At 46.9% G+C, this 13,942-nt stretch overlaps 1 protein-coding gene across 19 annotated transcripts in view; it reads left to right on the forward strand.

The window, feature by feature from the left end:
* LOC121594019 (protein scalloped) overlaps positions 1 to 13,942 on the forward strand; it is a 103,941-nt gene that overhangs the window by 58,765 nt on the left and 31,234 nt on the right. The window contains exons 1-3 of one of the 19 annotated variants that reach the window (XM_041916899.1): positions 4,079 to 4,171; positions 10,770 to 11,548; positions 12,398 to 12,768. The exons of 1 other annotated variant lie outside the window; for it this stretch is intronic. In XM_041916899.1, the coding sequence (XP_041772833.1) occupies positions 12,705 to 12,768 (64 nt within the window). In that variant the 5' untranslated portion in view covers positions 4,079 to 4,171; positions 10,770 to 11,548; positions 12,398 to 12,704. Of the gene's footprint in view, positions 1 to 4,057; positions 4,184 to 10,769; positions 11,549 to 12,397; positions 12,769 to 13,942 lie in introns of those variants that run through there. 17 more of the 19 variants (XM_041916874.1, XM_041916914.1, XM_041916929.1 and 14 more) reach the window with 17 other exon arrangements.

The raw sequence follows: 13,942 nt of genomic DNA on the forward strand, positions 1-13,942 counted from the left end.
TCTCATGCGAGTGCAACCCAGCATCCGCGAGAGCACCCCATACAAACAGCTGGGACCGACCGCCCAGAGTGACGGCGGGGTTTGCTGTCACCGCTCCGCCCTATGATGAACCGTTTGCGTTCGCAGAATATTACGCGCAAGAAGAAAGAGGAGAAGGAGGAGGTTGCGCTGGCAAAAGGGCCGTTTAAATATAGGTCTGCCGGGCTCGGTGCGCGGTACTACTGTCCCTGGGTTCGGTTTGGTTGTGCGGGAGCACGTGAAAGCGCTGGCGATAACAGCCCAAAGAGACTAGTAGACGCACGCCACTCTCGGGCGCCCAAAACCGACAGCAGCTCGCAGTTTGATTGCAAAGCCAAAACTAAACGCGTTTGGCGCGCGCCCAAGCAGTGGCTAACTGCTGCACTCTTGCTTTGGTTGCCATTGTCGTCACGTTGTCCGCTTCCAAGACGCAGGGAACGGGTTTACATCCTCTATTGCCTTTATGTTGCGGATTAAAGTTGAGTAGGTACACCACGGAGGCTCGATAGCTTAATTGTAATAAATACATAAATAAATAGATAAACAAAGAAAAATAAACAAAAGCACAATAAAAGCTTGTCGGTGACCATTGCTGAGCCCCGCAAGGAGGCTCGGTACAGGTGGAAGAGGATAAACTCAGCAACATCCCGATACGATTCAGAACGTAATAAACATTGATTGATCCCACGGATACGTACAGCGACCGAAACCTTCTTCATCGTCACTCACAGCACAGAAGTGGCTTAGTATGATTGCAAATAAAATTAATTTGCTCCATTTGCCACGCGCAGCAAATGATCAGTAGCAGCAGCAGCAGCAGCAGCGCAGTTGATAAGCCCTGCGTACACCGCTGGTACGGGGCGTCGCGCAATAATACTTTATCCAATTAACCGATGCATACGCTCGTTCGCTTCACAGTCCAATCGGCAGAGCGGCAGGCACGTTTGCTGCTGCTGCTGCTGCTGCTGCTGCTGCTGCTGCTGCTGCTTGACCCTATTCATTATCCCCATATCGTGTCCGTCCGGTGGTGAGATAAGCGCGCGCGCGACAGTGTTTTTGATTCTCTCTGCGTGTTTGTTTGGTTGGTGTGCTGGTGTATTCTCTCGTTCGATGATGATGCGTGCGTATTTCCTGCAACTACGCTTCGAGGTCCCCTCTAAACACAACAACCAAGCCAATTAATAGAACCCGGTAATAATCAATTAACGCTGCTCTATATAGCTCTCTCTCTCGCTGGCTCGGCACTGTAGGGGTTAGCATATTAGAGCAGCGGTCGGCAAGGTCCGTAATCAAAGGTAAAATTCAATTCGATTATTCTTCGATTATTATCAATTCTTATTCAGTTTTCGCGACGAAATTGTTGGAGCTAAGGTTTCCCATCATGTTGATCCAGAAATTCTCAATCGAACACAGGAAGATGTTGGGCGCAAGTTCGCGGACTAGGATGTCATATCAAAGATCCGCCGAAATTCGTCTAAAATGATCGCATTGAGTATTGACGCCATTGCAAACCCAGCGGGCGCAATTGGTGCTTCTTCATATATTTTTACATATTTCCCAGGTACTATTTCACTGTTTGGCCAGTTGCATCGACCTCTACAGCCAAGCGAAAACAGCGATGTAACCACTTTTACCTCGGGCTTCATCTTGCTTTGGAGCTTCTTGTCGTTCAGGGTCCTCGACTATTTAGAACTAAGGGTTTCTCTCGATGTTCTGTTTGTTGTATAATAGAGCCAAGATGTTGCAGATACCAGAATAGAGTAATCTGATGTCCACGAACTACCGCACAGAGTCCATTTTAGACACTGGGTTCCGTTCTTTGGTTGCGCACGCTTCTAAACGAAGTCACTTTTTAGGGCCATTACGGTTAAAGTTCGATTGAAAGAGGTGTAAAGTTTGGTCTACTGACTCATGGGATACTATTATTGAAATTGCAATCAACGTTAGCATGAGTGTAGATAAACACATGAAAATTCGACAAGTTTTGTCCATATTGGTTAAGGAAACGTTTAAGGATTTCATGAATATAGTCTTTAATGATAGGGATTGAAAGACTTATCACTATAGTCCATCTCAAGGTAAAATCTCGCATTGTTATTTTTATGAGTGCTATGATTACACACTGTTGATTTTTACAGGTACAACGATGGTCAAAGGTCGTATTCATAAAGAATTAGTTATCAATTAGATGCCATGGCATTTCTTGCTGGTGAAACATTTGGAAAGTTAGAATATATCCAAGAATATATCCTTCCAAAAAATGTTTGGGACAGGGAATGAGGAGGTCACAAAAAAGCGATATTGCTTTTTAGTTTTGACTGATCACACTTCTGCCAATTCTCAACTGATGAATATTTATAAATAATATGATGAAATCAATAATGTCAATTACCAATTGCGAGTCTTCCTGGTATGGTATTACTACAGTGAAGCAACGATATCATTGCTTGATGTCATGAACCAATTATTTTGTTTCCAACATTTATAATGAAATTATTTAATCACAAAAATGAAGGAGCATTTTTCCCTTGCCCACTGTTCTCGATTATGTACAAGACTTGGCTCTGTACCTCGAAAGTTTGCCGACCGCTGCATCAGCGGGAAGAAGCAACGATATTGATTATCTCCACGAATAAACAACAATTGAGGAGATGAATCACATTTGGTGTGTGTGTTTTTTTTATATTTTTGGTTGACGTTTGTAAAGCCTAGAAGCCGTAGATAAAGAAGCAGAAGAAGAAGCGCACTTACTGGGCCCGCTTATCTACTAAACACACACACACACACGCACACACCACTGTCGCACGAATGTGTGTTTTGTGTAATAAAATAATAATACCCCCGTTTAGCGGTGTTTTGTTTTAATGGTCATCGTGCAACCATCAGTCAAGTGCACGCTTCTCGCTCTTTCTCTCTCTCCTTCCCTCTCTATTTTTCTCTCTCTTCCTTTTTCACCACTTGTTTCATTACAACTGTGATCGCATCTTACGATATAGAAGTAGCTGCGGCCGCTCGACCACCACCACCACCACCACCACGACTGGTCAACAAATCTTTACTTCTTTACATTGCAAACGGCCGCTGTGTCGTTGCTGTGAGGGCGAGGGGGTAGGGAAGACTTGCATTTAATTCTACTGGCTGGGTGCCGGTTTGTTGTAGTTTTGTCGTTTGCGTTTGCTTTTTTTTTTTTTTGGTTGTTTGCTTGCTCTCCTCTCTCGGGGCATTTTCGGGACCCGTTTCTGGCAACGAAGTTTACAGTTGACGACAGGGTCTCGCGTTCTCTCTCTTTCTCTCTTTCGCTCATTCGATACTCACACAATTTAAAAGGGAAACCAAACCTATTTCGAACGGGTTAACAAACAAAAAAAAAACCCCGGTGGCAACTCATCGGGAAAACCCGCCGCGATCGCCGCACTGTCGTCATTTCGTTCGGTTCGCTCTGCCGTTTGGGGAAGGAAATGGGAGTAAAAGTTGGGAAAAGTAACACACACACACACAGAGAGAGAGAGATGTACACAGCACCTCCCCGAGTGCGTCCAGTTCGGTGCTGCTCCATTCGTTCGCTCCACGAACACAAGCCAAGTGTGCGTCTTCTGGACGGTTCTATTGCTTGCTCCATCACCTGGGCTGTGTGAGTGTGTCTGCTGAGTGATGGAAAAATTTTCCACCCGAACGACCGTTTTGTATTTCTCCCGAGCGGTGGTGGTGGTGGTGTTTTTGCTTTTCTTTGTTACTCTGCGCGCGTTCTCCTTTCCGTGCAGTCGCTCACACTCGCTTGTCTCTCTCGCTCGCGCACACACACACTCACGCAATCTCTATCTCCCTTTCGCTCTCTCGTTCTCCCTCTCTCTCTCTTTTTCTAACGCGTCACGGAATCGGTAACGGTATAACCATAAACGCTACAAGCGCGCGCCGTCCGAGTGAGCTCGGGCCGTTTTATGCGCTGGTGAGCGCCCGGCCCGCACAGCCACTCACTCGCTCGCTATTGAGTGACCCGCCCCGTGTGTGCCGCGTGTGCGCGCTTGTTTGCTTGCGCGAGCCCGTACGCGAGCCGTTGCGTTTTGGCTTCCCGCTTTAGTTGCGTTTCGAGTGTTGTGCCCGTAGCGTGTACCTTTCGGTGCGTCGTCGCCGCTGTTGCGTCTTACCCAAGCGAGTGTGTGTGTGTGTGTGTTACTTTTTCTTATTACCAACCCCCCCCCCCCCCCTTTCCATCCCATCCCACCGCTTGGCCGTCACCAAAAAGTGTGTGTCTGTGTGTTTTCCTGCGGGCCTTGTTAGTTTTTTTTTCTTCTTTCTTTTGCGGTGCGGTGTATGTGTGTTTACCCGGGTGCGACGGAAAGCGTTTTCTTTCGGTTCGGCTTGTGTGTTTTTGTTGTTGTTGTCACTATTGTTGCTGCTTTTCCGCATCTCACCATCCCCCGCCCCACCCCCCATCCACCTTCGCCCCGAACCGCGCCCGCCCGTTGGTCAGTGTCGCTTGGTCAGGTCGAGGAGGTGGAACAGGCAGCCGCCCCAATGCTTCTAGCTGTTGTGTACACCTACCCACCAACCCCAACGCAACCATCAACTTCTCTTTAAATGCGCAACAACTCTAGTGCAGAATGGTGTGTGTGTGTGTGTGCGTGCTTTTTTGAATGAATGAGAAGGGGGGGCAGCGGTTAAAAGGCCCCCTGCGGGTGTCAATTAAAGAGCCTTTCCAGCAGGCGGAACAACGTGCAAAACCAATGAAACAACAGCAACAAGAAGTGAAAAGCGAGAAGCTGCTGTGCTGGACAACGGGCGGCCAGCGAAAGAGAAACGAAACATCAACAACGCCTAAAACACCAAAACAAACAATCAAACAAACAAACAGAAACAAACTGGGCGGAAAATAAAAACAACCAAAAATGCACACACAGAAAACCAGCCAGCCCGACGGTCATTTTTGATTGATTTTATGTTCTGTGTGGCTGTGTGTGTGTGTGCGCGCGTACGGGTACATTTGCTTGTAATGGCGCGAGCAGACAGTACCAGCACCACCGCCACCACCACCGGGCTATTGAATAATAACCCGAGCAGTTTTAGCAAAGGGACAGCTTAATGTGTGGCTGGGGCTGCCTGTCGTCGCGGCGAACCGTGCTAATTAAAACGGCGAACCCAATCAACTGTCTCCTGTGTGTCTGTGCGCGTGTGTGTGTGTGCAAATTAAAGGAAACAAACACAGTAGAAAGGAAAGAGAGAGATTTGGAACAAAAAAGGCGCATCAAAACGCATCAAGTCCGTGTGCTCCTTTTGGTCCAAAAAAGAAAAAAAATAATCTAAATTGATTGCTTTTCAAATGTGGCTGCTGTGCACACACACACACATTCAACTAGTTAGTGCATGTGTGTGTGTGTGTGTACACATCTTGTTAAAAGCTCCCCGCAGCAGGGATATCAATTTCCGTTTGACGTGAAGCAACATTGGCTCTAACCGAGCTGGCTTTAACTTGTACACTTAGACTGCTGCTTTCCCGAAAGCTTTCACGGATTGATCTTGGCTCAAGATCACTGCGACAAAACAAACAAACACACACATACAAAGCTGGCAGGTTTTTGGGGGCAAAATACAACTTTTATTTTCGACCTGCCGAACTGTCTGCAACTTTGGTTTTTAATTGTTGCTGCCTTGGATGTTCATCTACTGTGTGGCACACGGAGGGACTGTCTGGAGTGTCTTGTCGACGGCTCGCTCGTCCTAATAATGAAAGCAATTAGGACGAAAACGCGTCTGCCCAGACGAAAAGGGGCTGAGCGGAAGCGCAGAGGTCCAAAACAGGGAAACACCACAACGAGACGGCGGGAAGGGCACAAGTTGTCTCTCGCTCGCGCACCCAAACGCATCTACTGGTTTGGGAACATGTAAATCTCGTTCCGTGTGCCTTTTGTTGTGTGTATATTTGCCTTTCCCGTAATGCTCGGCACACACAAACGCACACCACTGACCGTTTTGCGTCACCCATACACTCTAGCACGCCGTACACGCAATCTAAGCCACCTGAGCGTCACCGCTTAATCGTTCAATCCAAAGAAAGAAAGAGACGAGAAACGAGAGAGCGAAAGGGAGAGCATGGCTAAGGCGAGCCGAAAGGCAAACACGAAAAGCTCTGTGCCAGGAAAGCATCCACCGCACAGCATCCAAACAAGTATTCCCGCTACGCAATCAAGAATCAGACCGACCACCACCACAACTGTGTCCGTACGCCGTGCTGCTTTTAAAAGACAGAGAGCGTTGTCCTAGTACCGCAGCCAAAAGGATCAGCGCAACCCAGCTGACAAAAATGCTCCACTGTTGTCTGTGTGTGTTTGGTTCTCCCCCCGGTGACGATTATTGTTTTGCTGGCTGCATAATATTGCGATTAAAATCAAACAATAAAAAAACAGCTCCGTCTTCGACACGATCGACAGAAAGCTGTAAAACGTTTATGGGGCTGGCGCAGGATTTATTTGGCTGCAGGTAGGGCAGAAGGCAGGGAAGCGAAATCGAGCCAACAGCCAGGCGAGCGAAAGAGAAAGGTAGCAGATAGAAATGGAACAAAATGGGTCGGTGAATCGTTAACGGCAGTGGCAGGATCATTCTAGGGTGTAGAAGGGAATTAATTATAAAAGCACACACACACACACACATGCACACGCATCTACGCGCATCTACATCAAATCGAACGCACCGAGTATGTGCGAGCAGGAAAATGAAAAGAAAAAAAAAAGGCCGAGAGGAAGCCGTATTAATATAAGCGCAGTATTATGTGAGAGAGGGTCGCGATTGTTGAAATAATCCAACGCACAGTGCGCACGGCCACGATAATGAATTAGACCGCGTAAAGGTAAAACCAGACCAGCAGAAGAGACAAAGACAGGGAGACGAGAAAGAGAGGGAGCGAGAGAGAGAGAGAGAGAGAGAGAGTGTACAAAAGGGTGATGTCCCGCTACTACGCGGGCAATTGGCGCGAAGGCACAGAACAAACGTTCAACGATGCAGTAAGGTAGCAGAGGAAGCAACGAGAGAGAGAGAAAGCCTAAACAGAGCTGGAGCATCAGTCGAGTGACGAGGAGGGCAATAAAACTTGTTTAGAAACTATAAACCGATATTAAACCTTCCCCTTTCCTCCTGCTCTCTTCAGCGGATCGATTCCAACAGTGCTCGACGCAAAGAACGAAGCGTAAAGACACAGAGAGAGAGAGAGGAAGAGCGAGCGATATAAAGCACAGTGTAGAAAAAAGAAAAGCTTGTCCATTGCGTGCGCGTAGCAGTGCCGCTTGCGCACCTCAGAGAGCAGCGCTAGCGCGCGCGTGTGTGCGTGTGCGAGCCGCTGTAAAAATAAATCGCTTCATCAAAGACAACACTGCGGATACAACAAACTAAATCAATTTTGTATGAAAGAGAAGTAATTGCGCGAGAACTTTCAATGCCGGCAGCGGGTGCACTTTTTGCTCTACACTGCCTGCAGCAGCTTCAATTTAGCTTGCAAATGTCATTAGGGCACAAACACACACACACATAACCACATAAAGATTCATTGCCTTCATTCATCCAGAACGCGATCGGGCACGATCGAACAGCGCGCGCGCGCGCGCAAGGGAGAGAGCGAGAGCGTACAATCTCGTTTGGAAGCTGCTTAGCATGCTCGTACCGCTGCTTGTAAAGGTGTGTACTGTGGTGCGGTCTCCTTTTGCTTCTACGTGGGAAAGCAACAGCACAAAATCGAAAGGCTGTTGTTGTTTCAGTGCCACGGACGGCACCCTGCCGCGTGCGCGCTGCGCTACTTTTTTTTTTAAACTTTATTGTAGATTGCGTTGTGGTGTGTGTGTGTACACACTCATACACACACGTGTTTCACAATTTATAAAACAAGGTGTAGTCGAATAGGGAATGGGAAGTAGAAGAGCAGGGACAGCAAACGGTCCAAAAAGGTTTGGTGAAAGGATCTTGGTGGCAACACAATCTCTCGTCGTTGCTTGGCTTTCTCGCTCCCTTTCTCTTTCTCTCTCTCTCTCTCTCTCTTTCATCCCGTAACCCTTGGTAACCCTCGTAGCCCTAGTAACAACAGGTCGCTTGCATGTGTGTGTGTGTATTCTTGCTGGGTATTCTGCTCCTTTCTCCCCTGCTCAGCCGTCGCTCAGCTCAAAACCCTTTTCACTGACTGAAGTTTTGGCTGGCTGGCTGGTTAATTGTAGCAAAAGGGATGGTGAAGCTGCTTTGTGTGTATGAAAGGGATGTTGGGCATGAGTAGGAACGAGCCAGTAAAGGGTTGGCTGGGCTGTAGAGGAGATGTAGAGGAAAGCATAAATCAAAAGGTACACATTCGCGCGTACACACACACACACACACGCACACAATCCAATCCAAACGCGACTGCTCACTCTAGCGCCAGTGGTGACCCGCTTTATAGATGTGTGTGATTGCACGGCAACGCGCGCAGCCGTGTGTGCGTGTGTTTTAATGCGCCGTGTGCGTCTAAATACAGTGCCGTTCAATTTTTATAGCAAATGAGCCGTGATCATCGAATTGGGGAGAGAAAAAAGCGAGCAAAACGAACACATACACACACATACACAGCTTGATTGAGTAAAGAGAGCGGCATGTGTTGGTGTTACTTGTTTCTTGCGTTTGTTGGCTGATTGGGTTTTTCTGCGGGGGGGTTGAACAAACGAGGTGGAGAGCAGAAGTAGACAGAGAAAAAAAGGCCAGGAGTGGTAAAACCGGTTAAGTGTGCGCAAGACTTCTCTTCCCCCTCTTTGTCCTCTTCTTCTTCTCTTTCTACTACCGTCGTTCTCGTTCGCTCTCGTCCTACCCACGATTGGAGAGTGGCTTTTGGGGTGTATTATGAAATCTCGATCCGCAGCGTGTATGCGACGGGGCTGCGCAGAACGAACACACGATCCTCCCGTTCACTGAGTGCTTTTTTTTATTTAATTTTACATCTCTTCCCACTCACTCACTCGCTCGCTCGCTCGCTCGTTTCGTGTGTTTCGTTTTCGCGTGACGGCTGATCGAATAATCCGGCAACGACAATCAACCAGAAGAGAACGTTGGAAAACGCACAGCAAAGGCAGGAGCGAACGCAACGAAAAACCAAAAACACGCAAAAACAAACAAACCAACAAACAAGAAAGAAGGAAAACACTATCGACACTCAATCTACTTCCAAGCACCTTCTATCAACCTGATTAGTGGCTTCCGATCAAAATAGTCGTAGAATTAGAGGAGGAAACGAAAGCAAAAGAAACAAAAAAAATAATATTTCAAACGCATCATCACGAGTGTACGTGTGTTGTGTGTTGCGAGTGTATGTGTATTTTTTGTTGTTGTTTTCGTTATTATTTTGGGCCAAATTTTATCTGGTTCTGAAGCGCGTGTCAGTACGTAACTGTGTGCGGTGTTTGTGTGTGCGTGCGTGTGTACGTGATCGAAATCGAATAATGTGCGCTACGTGAGGTTTTCTAAAACTGCTGCTGCTCGCCCGTTGGCACAAAAGCAGCCGCACTCAAATACACACCATTCGAGCAGTCGGAAAGGGTGACCTTAAACGGTGTGTCATCGGTCACCCAAGTTCCCTTCCCCCTTACCCTCATCCACCAACCGGTACGCAGAGACGCACACCATTTTACCAGGCATCGCGTGTGCACGCTGTGTGCGTCATCGCGACAGCGAGCGAACGAGCGAGCGGGCGAGCGAATGAGCGAGAGAGCAAAGAGCGCAGCGGTTGAGCGAAGAATGCTGCACATACGGCTGAGCGCAGAGGGGGAATGCGAAGAATGTTGAACAGAAATTCCTCGCCAATGCGAATACTGCGCACCGTGAGCGACGCACTCACATTCCGATCGCGAACTCACTCTCTTCGGAGTGGCGGCGTTAAGCCGCACCGAACAGCGGGAAAATGAGTGCCGGAGCTTAAGCCACATCTGCCCTGTCCGCTTGCTGCGCTTTGCCCAGTTGCCGGCCGCTTGGGTGTTTGCGCAAACGGCGGGCGAGTGACCGTACGACTGTTTTCGATGAGTCAGCCCAGCGACCACTGGTCAGACACACACTAGACTCATGTGTGTGTGTGTGTATGGTTTTCGTTTTGCTTTTAGCGTGTTTAAAGTGGACCACTCGAAAGTTGAATTAAAAGAACCTTAAATTCTGTGCAGCGAAAGCAGACACGGCAAAAGAAACACGTAAGACAGTGATATTTATTTGCTGTCTCCATTTTTTTCCGCTTGCGACGTAATAGTTAGGGCCTAGCACAGGTATCACTCTGCGTGTCGTGTCCCTCTCTCGCTCTCTCTCTTTCTGTGTCCTACATAGCGCTGCTCAGTAACTCAGACACATTCGCACAGCAGCACAAGAAGAAGCAGATACTGTGTGTCCCTTTCCGAGGACTTTCGGATTCGTTCAATGGCTTTTGGCGCAGGACTTTCGGTGTCGTTGCCGCTGGTGCCACCTGGTTAATGCCTTTTTGCTGCCTCAAATCTTTACTAATCGGATCGGAAATTGTGGCACGAAAACACAGACGAAGCAAAAAAGAATCAAAGAGCGAGGGAGAATCGGGGCCTTTTTTTTGTTGTGTAGGACAAGCAAAACACTTTTGTTTCTTTTTTGTTTTTGTTTGTAAATTTTATTTGTTTGTTTGCCGTGTCCTATTACTCGTTACTTCGCCTCGTTGTGCACACGTTCAACGGCTCAAACTAGTCATTTTTGTCGTCCAAACATTACTGAGCTTTGTTTTTCTTTCCCTTTCCTTTCCCTTGAAGAGCGAAATAGAAAAGTGCCCAGAAAAAAAAGGAAGCAAAACGTGTCCTGCAGGCTCGTTCGCACACGATTATCATTTTTTGAGTGCGTGCTCGCGTGTGCGTGTGAGTCGGATTCAACTGGCGCTTTTGACAGGAGTGTAACAGAAAAAAACAAGATCTCAAGCGGAAAAGTTAATGATACAAACAAACAATACGACAGCAACAAACAAAATTAAACTCTCCGTGTGGCCCCTTGTTTGGTGCGTGTGGATGTGTGCGTGCGTACGGTGTCATCGAGATAACCCAGAGTGTGTGTGTGTGTGATTAGTGTGTGAGTGCTGGCTCCTAACGCGGGACGCACCTGACGCAGTGTGTGTGTTTTTGTTGCGTTTACGGGGGAGTTTTTGCTTCCTTTCTTTCTTTCTGCCGTCCTCACCACTTCGGTCTCTGCACGTGTCGTGTGTTTACAGCTGATAAGCACCTGGGGCAGTGTGACACACACGCACGTTTTTGTCAGGAAGTGTGTGTGTGTGTGTGGTTGTGTGTGGCAAAAAGAAAGGCAGACAAAAAAGGAAGAAAAAAAAAACACGCACACAGCACAGCCGAAGAGTGGGAAAAACTGCAAGCAAGCAACCAAGTGCGGCCAGCGTTCAAGGTCAGGAAAAGCGCAGACCTGGTGTGTGTGTGTGTATGTGTGCCGGTCCCCGATTCAACGGCAAGAGTATTTAGCGTAAACCCCCCATTACCCCCGCTTCGCGCCACATCCACTTTCGGGGCAGAATAAATGTTAATTTTTGGAGGTAATTCTTATTTCCAATTTCTTGCAAACACCTGCTTTTCACTGCATGATAAGGAGCCCGTGAGTGCTGGCGCCTGGGTTACCTTTTTTTTTTGTTTTTTTTTTGTGTGTGTGCGTTTGTGTTCTTGTGCTTCATATAGCTAATTTTCTCTGTTCGATTGATGTTTTGCATGCATGTGTGTGAGTGATATGTTGCGATCATTTTTGCGACTCCTGTTTTAAGGTACTTACACCGTCTCACTACCACCCTGTACTGTACACAGTTGTAATCAATATCATATCAGTTTTAAAAATGCTCCATTTTTTCGTAGTTTGAATATGTGTGTGTGTGTGTTTGATACTTAGTTTCAATTGGATTTGTTTGCTTCGAAACGATTATGTATAGTGCTGCTTGCTGCATTACGTAAAGCCGGTCTAGAATCTAGCAGAATGGTCAATGGTTCACAACACCGAACGGGCACACGAAGCGAAACGTAAACATAAACACATTCGTCCGAAACAGCCAGAAGAACATCATCCGCGGGCGGGCGGACCGACGTTATCATCGTTATCAGCATTCTTCGCTTTTCCGTTTCGTTTTCTTGTCCCAGCCCTCCAACAATCTCTTTCATCTCAGCTTTTGCGCTAATTCAATGCCGTACATGTGTTTGTTTGGACGTTTGTCGTACCGTGGTGTGATAGACAGCGAGCCTTCCGTTTTTTCCCTTTGCCGTCCTGGTGTCGTCCTCTCAAAAAGCAGCTTCCTTTACGTACATTGTACATTGAGAAAGCATTTTTGTGTGCGTTTTGATGTGTGTTTGTGTTTGCCTTTTTTTTTTAATAAAAATTGTTTCCATTTCCATCTATCCAGCACAGTTTTTCAGTATGAGGTGTGTTTGCGTACGTGTCTAGTGAAGGAGTGAGCGGGTTCTTTTTGTTGTTGTTATTGTTAGCATCTCTCTCGCACCCAACTTGCGCCCCGATTCGATTGGCCCGCGTTGGCCCAGTTTGGTGTGCCGGCCCGCGTACAAGAGTGCTGCAATTCAAAAGAATAGTGTTTACTAGGCGTGTGCCTGGCGTGTGAGTGTGTGTCTGTGGTAAGGTGAAAAGGAAACAGGGGGCGGGGAAAAGGGCAGCCGTATCGCTCTGACGCGCGGCCATCACACAGCGCCGATTGCATGAAGATTGAACACGAAGCGGACGATTGTAAGCTGCTCCAGTATAAGCGACAACTTTACCTAGGTAAACCCCTTTCCCCAAATACATTTTTCGGTGGTGGTGGTGGTGGTGATGGTGGTAGCGCTGATGATCAATAGTGTGTTCTAGATGTGTCGAGCGCAACGATGAAACGGGTTGAGTACGAACGTGCGCCGTTTGGATGGGAGGGATAGTTCTATGGTTAAGTTGAATGAACGTAATGTTAGTGTTTCAAGCAATCCGCTGTTCGAATCCTCCCCTAGTAATAATAATCGTCTGCACTGAAAATAGATATGAGAGAGGGGCGGGTTTGTAAAACAAAATCTATTCCCTCGCTTCTTGTTTTAATTTTAACCCCACTAACCCATCTTTAACTGAATTTCTAATTCCGTGCTACATATCTCAATTTTCTGCTCATAAGTCTTCATCTTTTAGATCTTAACTCTTAAACTTTAACTGCTCCTATATGGGTTGTTAGTTGTATCCAATTCATCCGTGGGTTTTGAAAAGACCACCAAAGATGTTTTCCAATATATGTTCTCCTCCTACTTCAAATTTGCATAGAAATTCTCGACCAAAGAAGTGTAGCGTGTTGTGTGGCCCAACGGGGGTAGTAAGTGGCCAAACACTCTGTGGGAGAGAAGCCTCTAGTTCTGATCACAAAAAAACAACAACACACCATGTCTCGCATCATCCTTTCCGTACTGTTCAACGAAGGCGGCATCTTTGGAAAGGTTCTGTACTAAAACTGCCACATGCGTGTGTGGCCCAACTCCCACCGATAGAAGTAGCAGCAATCATTGCCTTCCGTCTTCCAGTATTTGAGCTATGCAAATGAGCAAGTAGTCTAAACTGCTGTTGGAATTGGGTCCTAAGAAGTTATATTACTAGTTTCATAACGTTAAGGCTCATATTTGCACCTGGTAGAACATATTAGCTCTAGATATACACCGTTTATGGTCACAGGTGTGAAATGGTAAGGTACTCTTGAACATTGCTATAAGTTGTTCAAGCTATCTGAACTTCATTGCATTGTAACTAAACAAGTGAAAACCCTATGTTGATCCACTTGCTTCATGGAGTTTAGACTTTTGTTTGGGCGTTCATTTACATTTGTTTGCCAATAATTTACTTCGACACTCTCAACATTAAGCATAGACTGTTGAATAAGTATACAATTAATTGAAATCAAACTCCAAACAATTTTAGTTCATCAAAA

This window comes from Anopheles merus, chromosome X, assembly GCF_017562075.2.
Source record: "Anopheles merus strain MAF chromosome X, AmerM5.1, whole genome shotgun sequence".
NCBI lineage: Eukaryota > Metazoa > Arthropoda > Insecta > Diptera > Culicidae > Anopheles > Anopheles merus.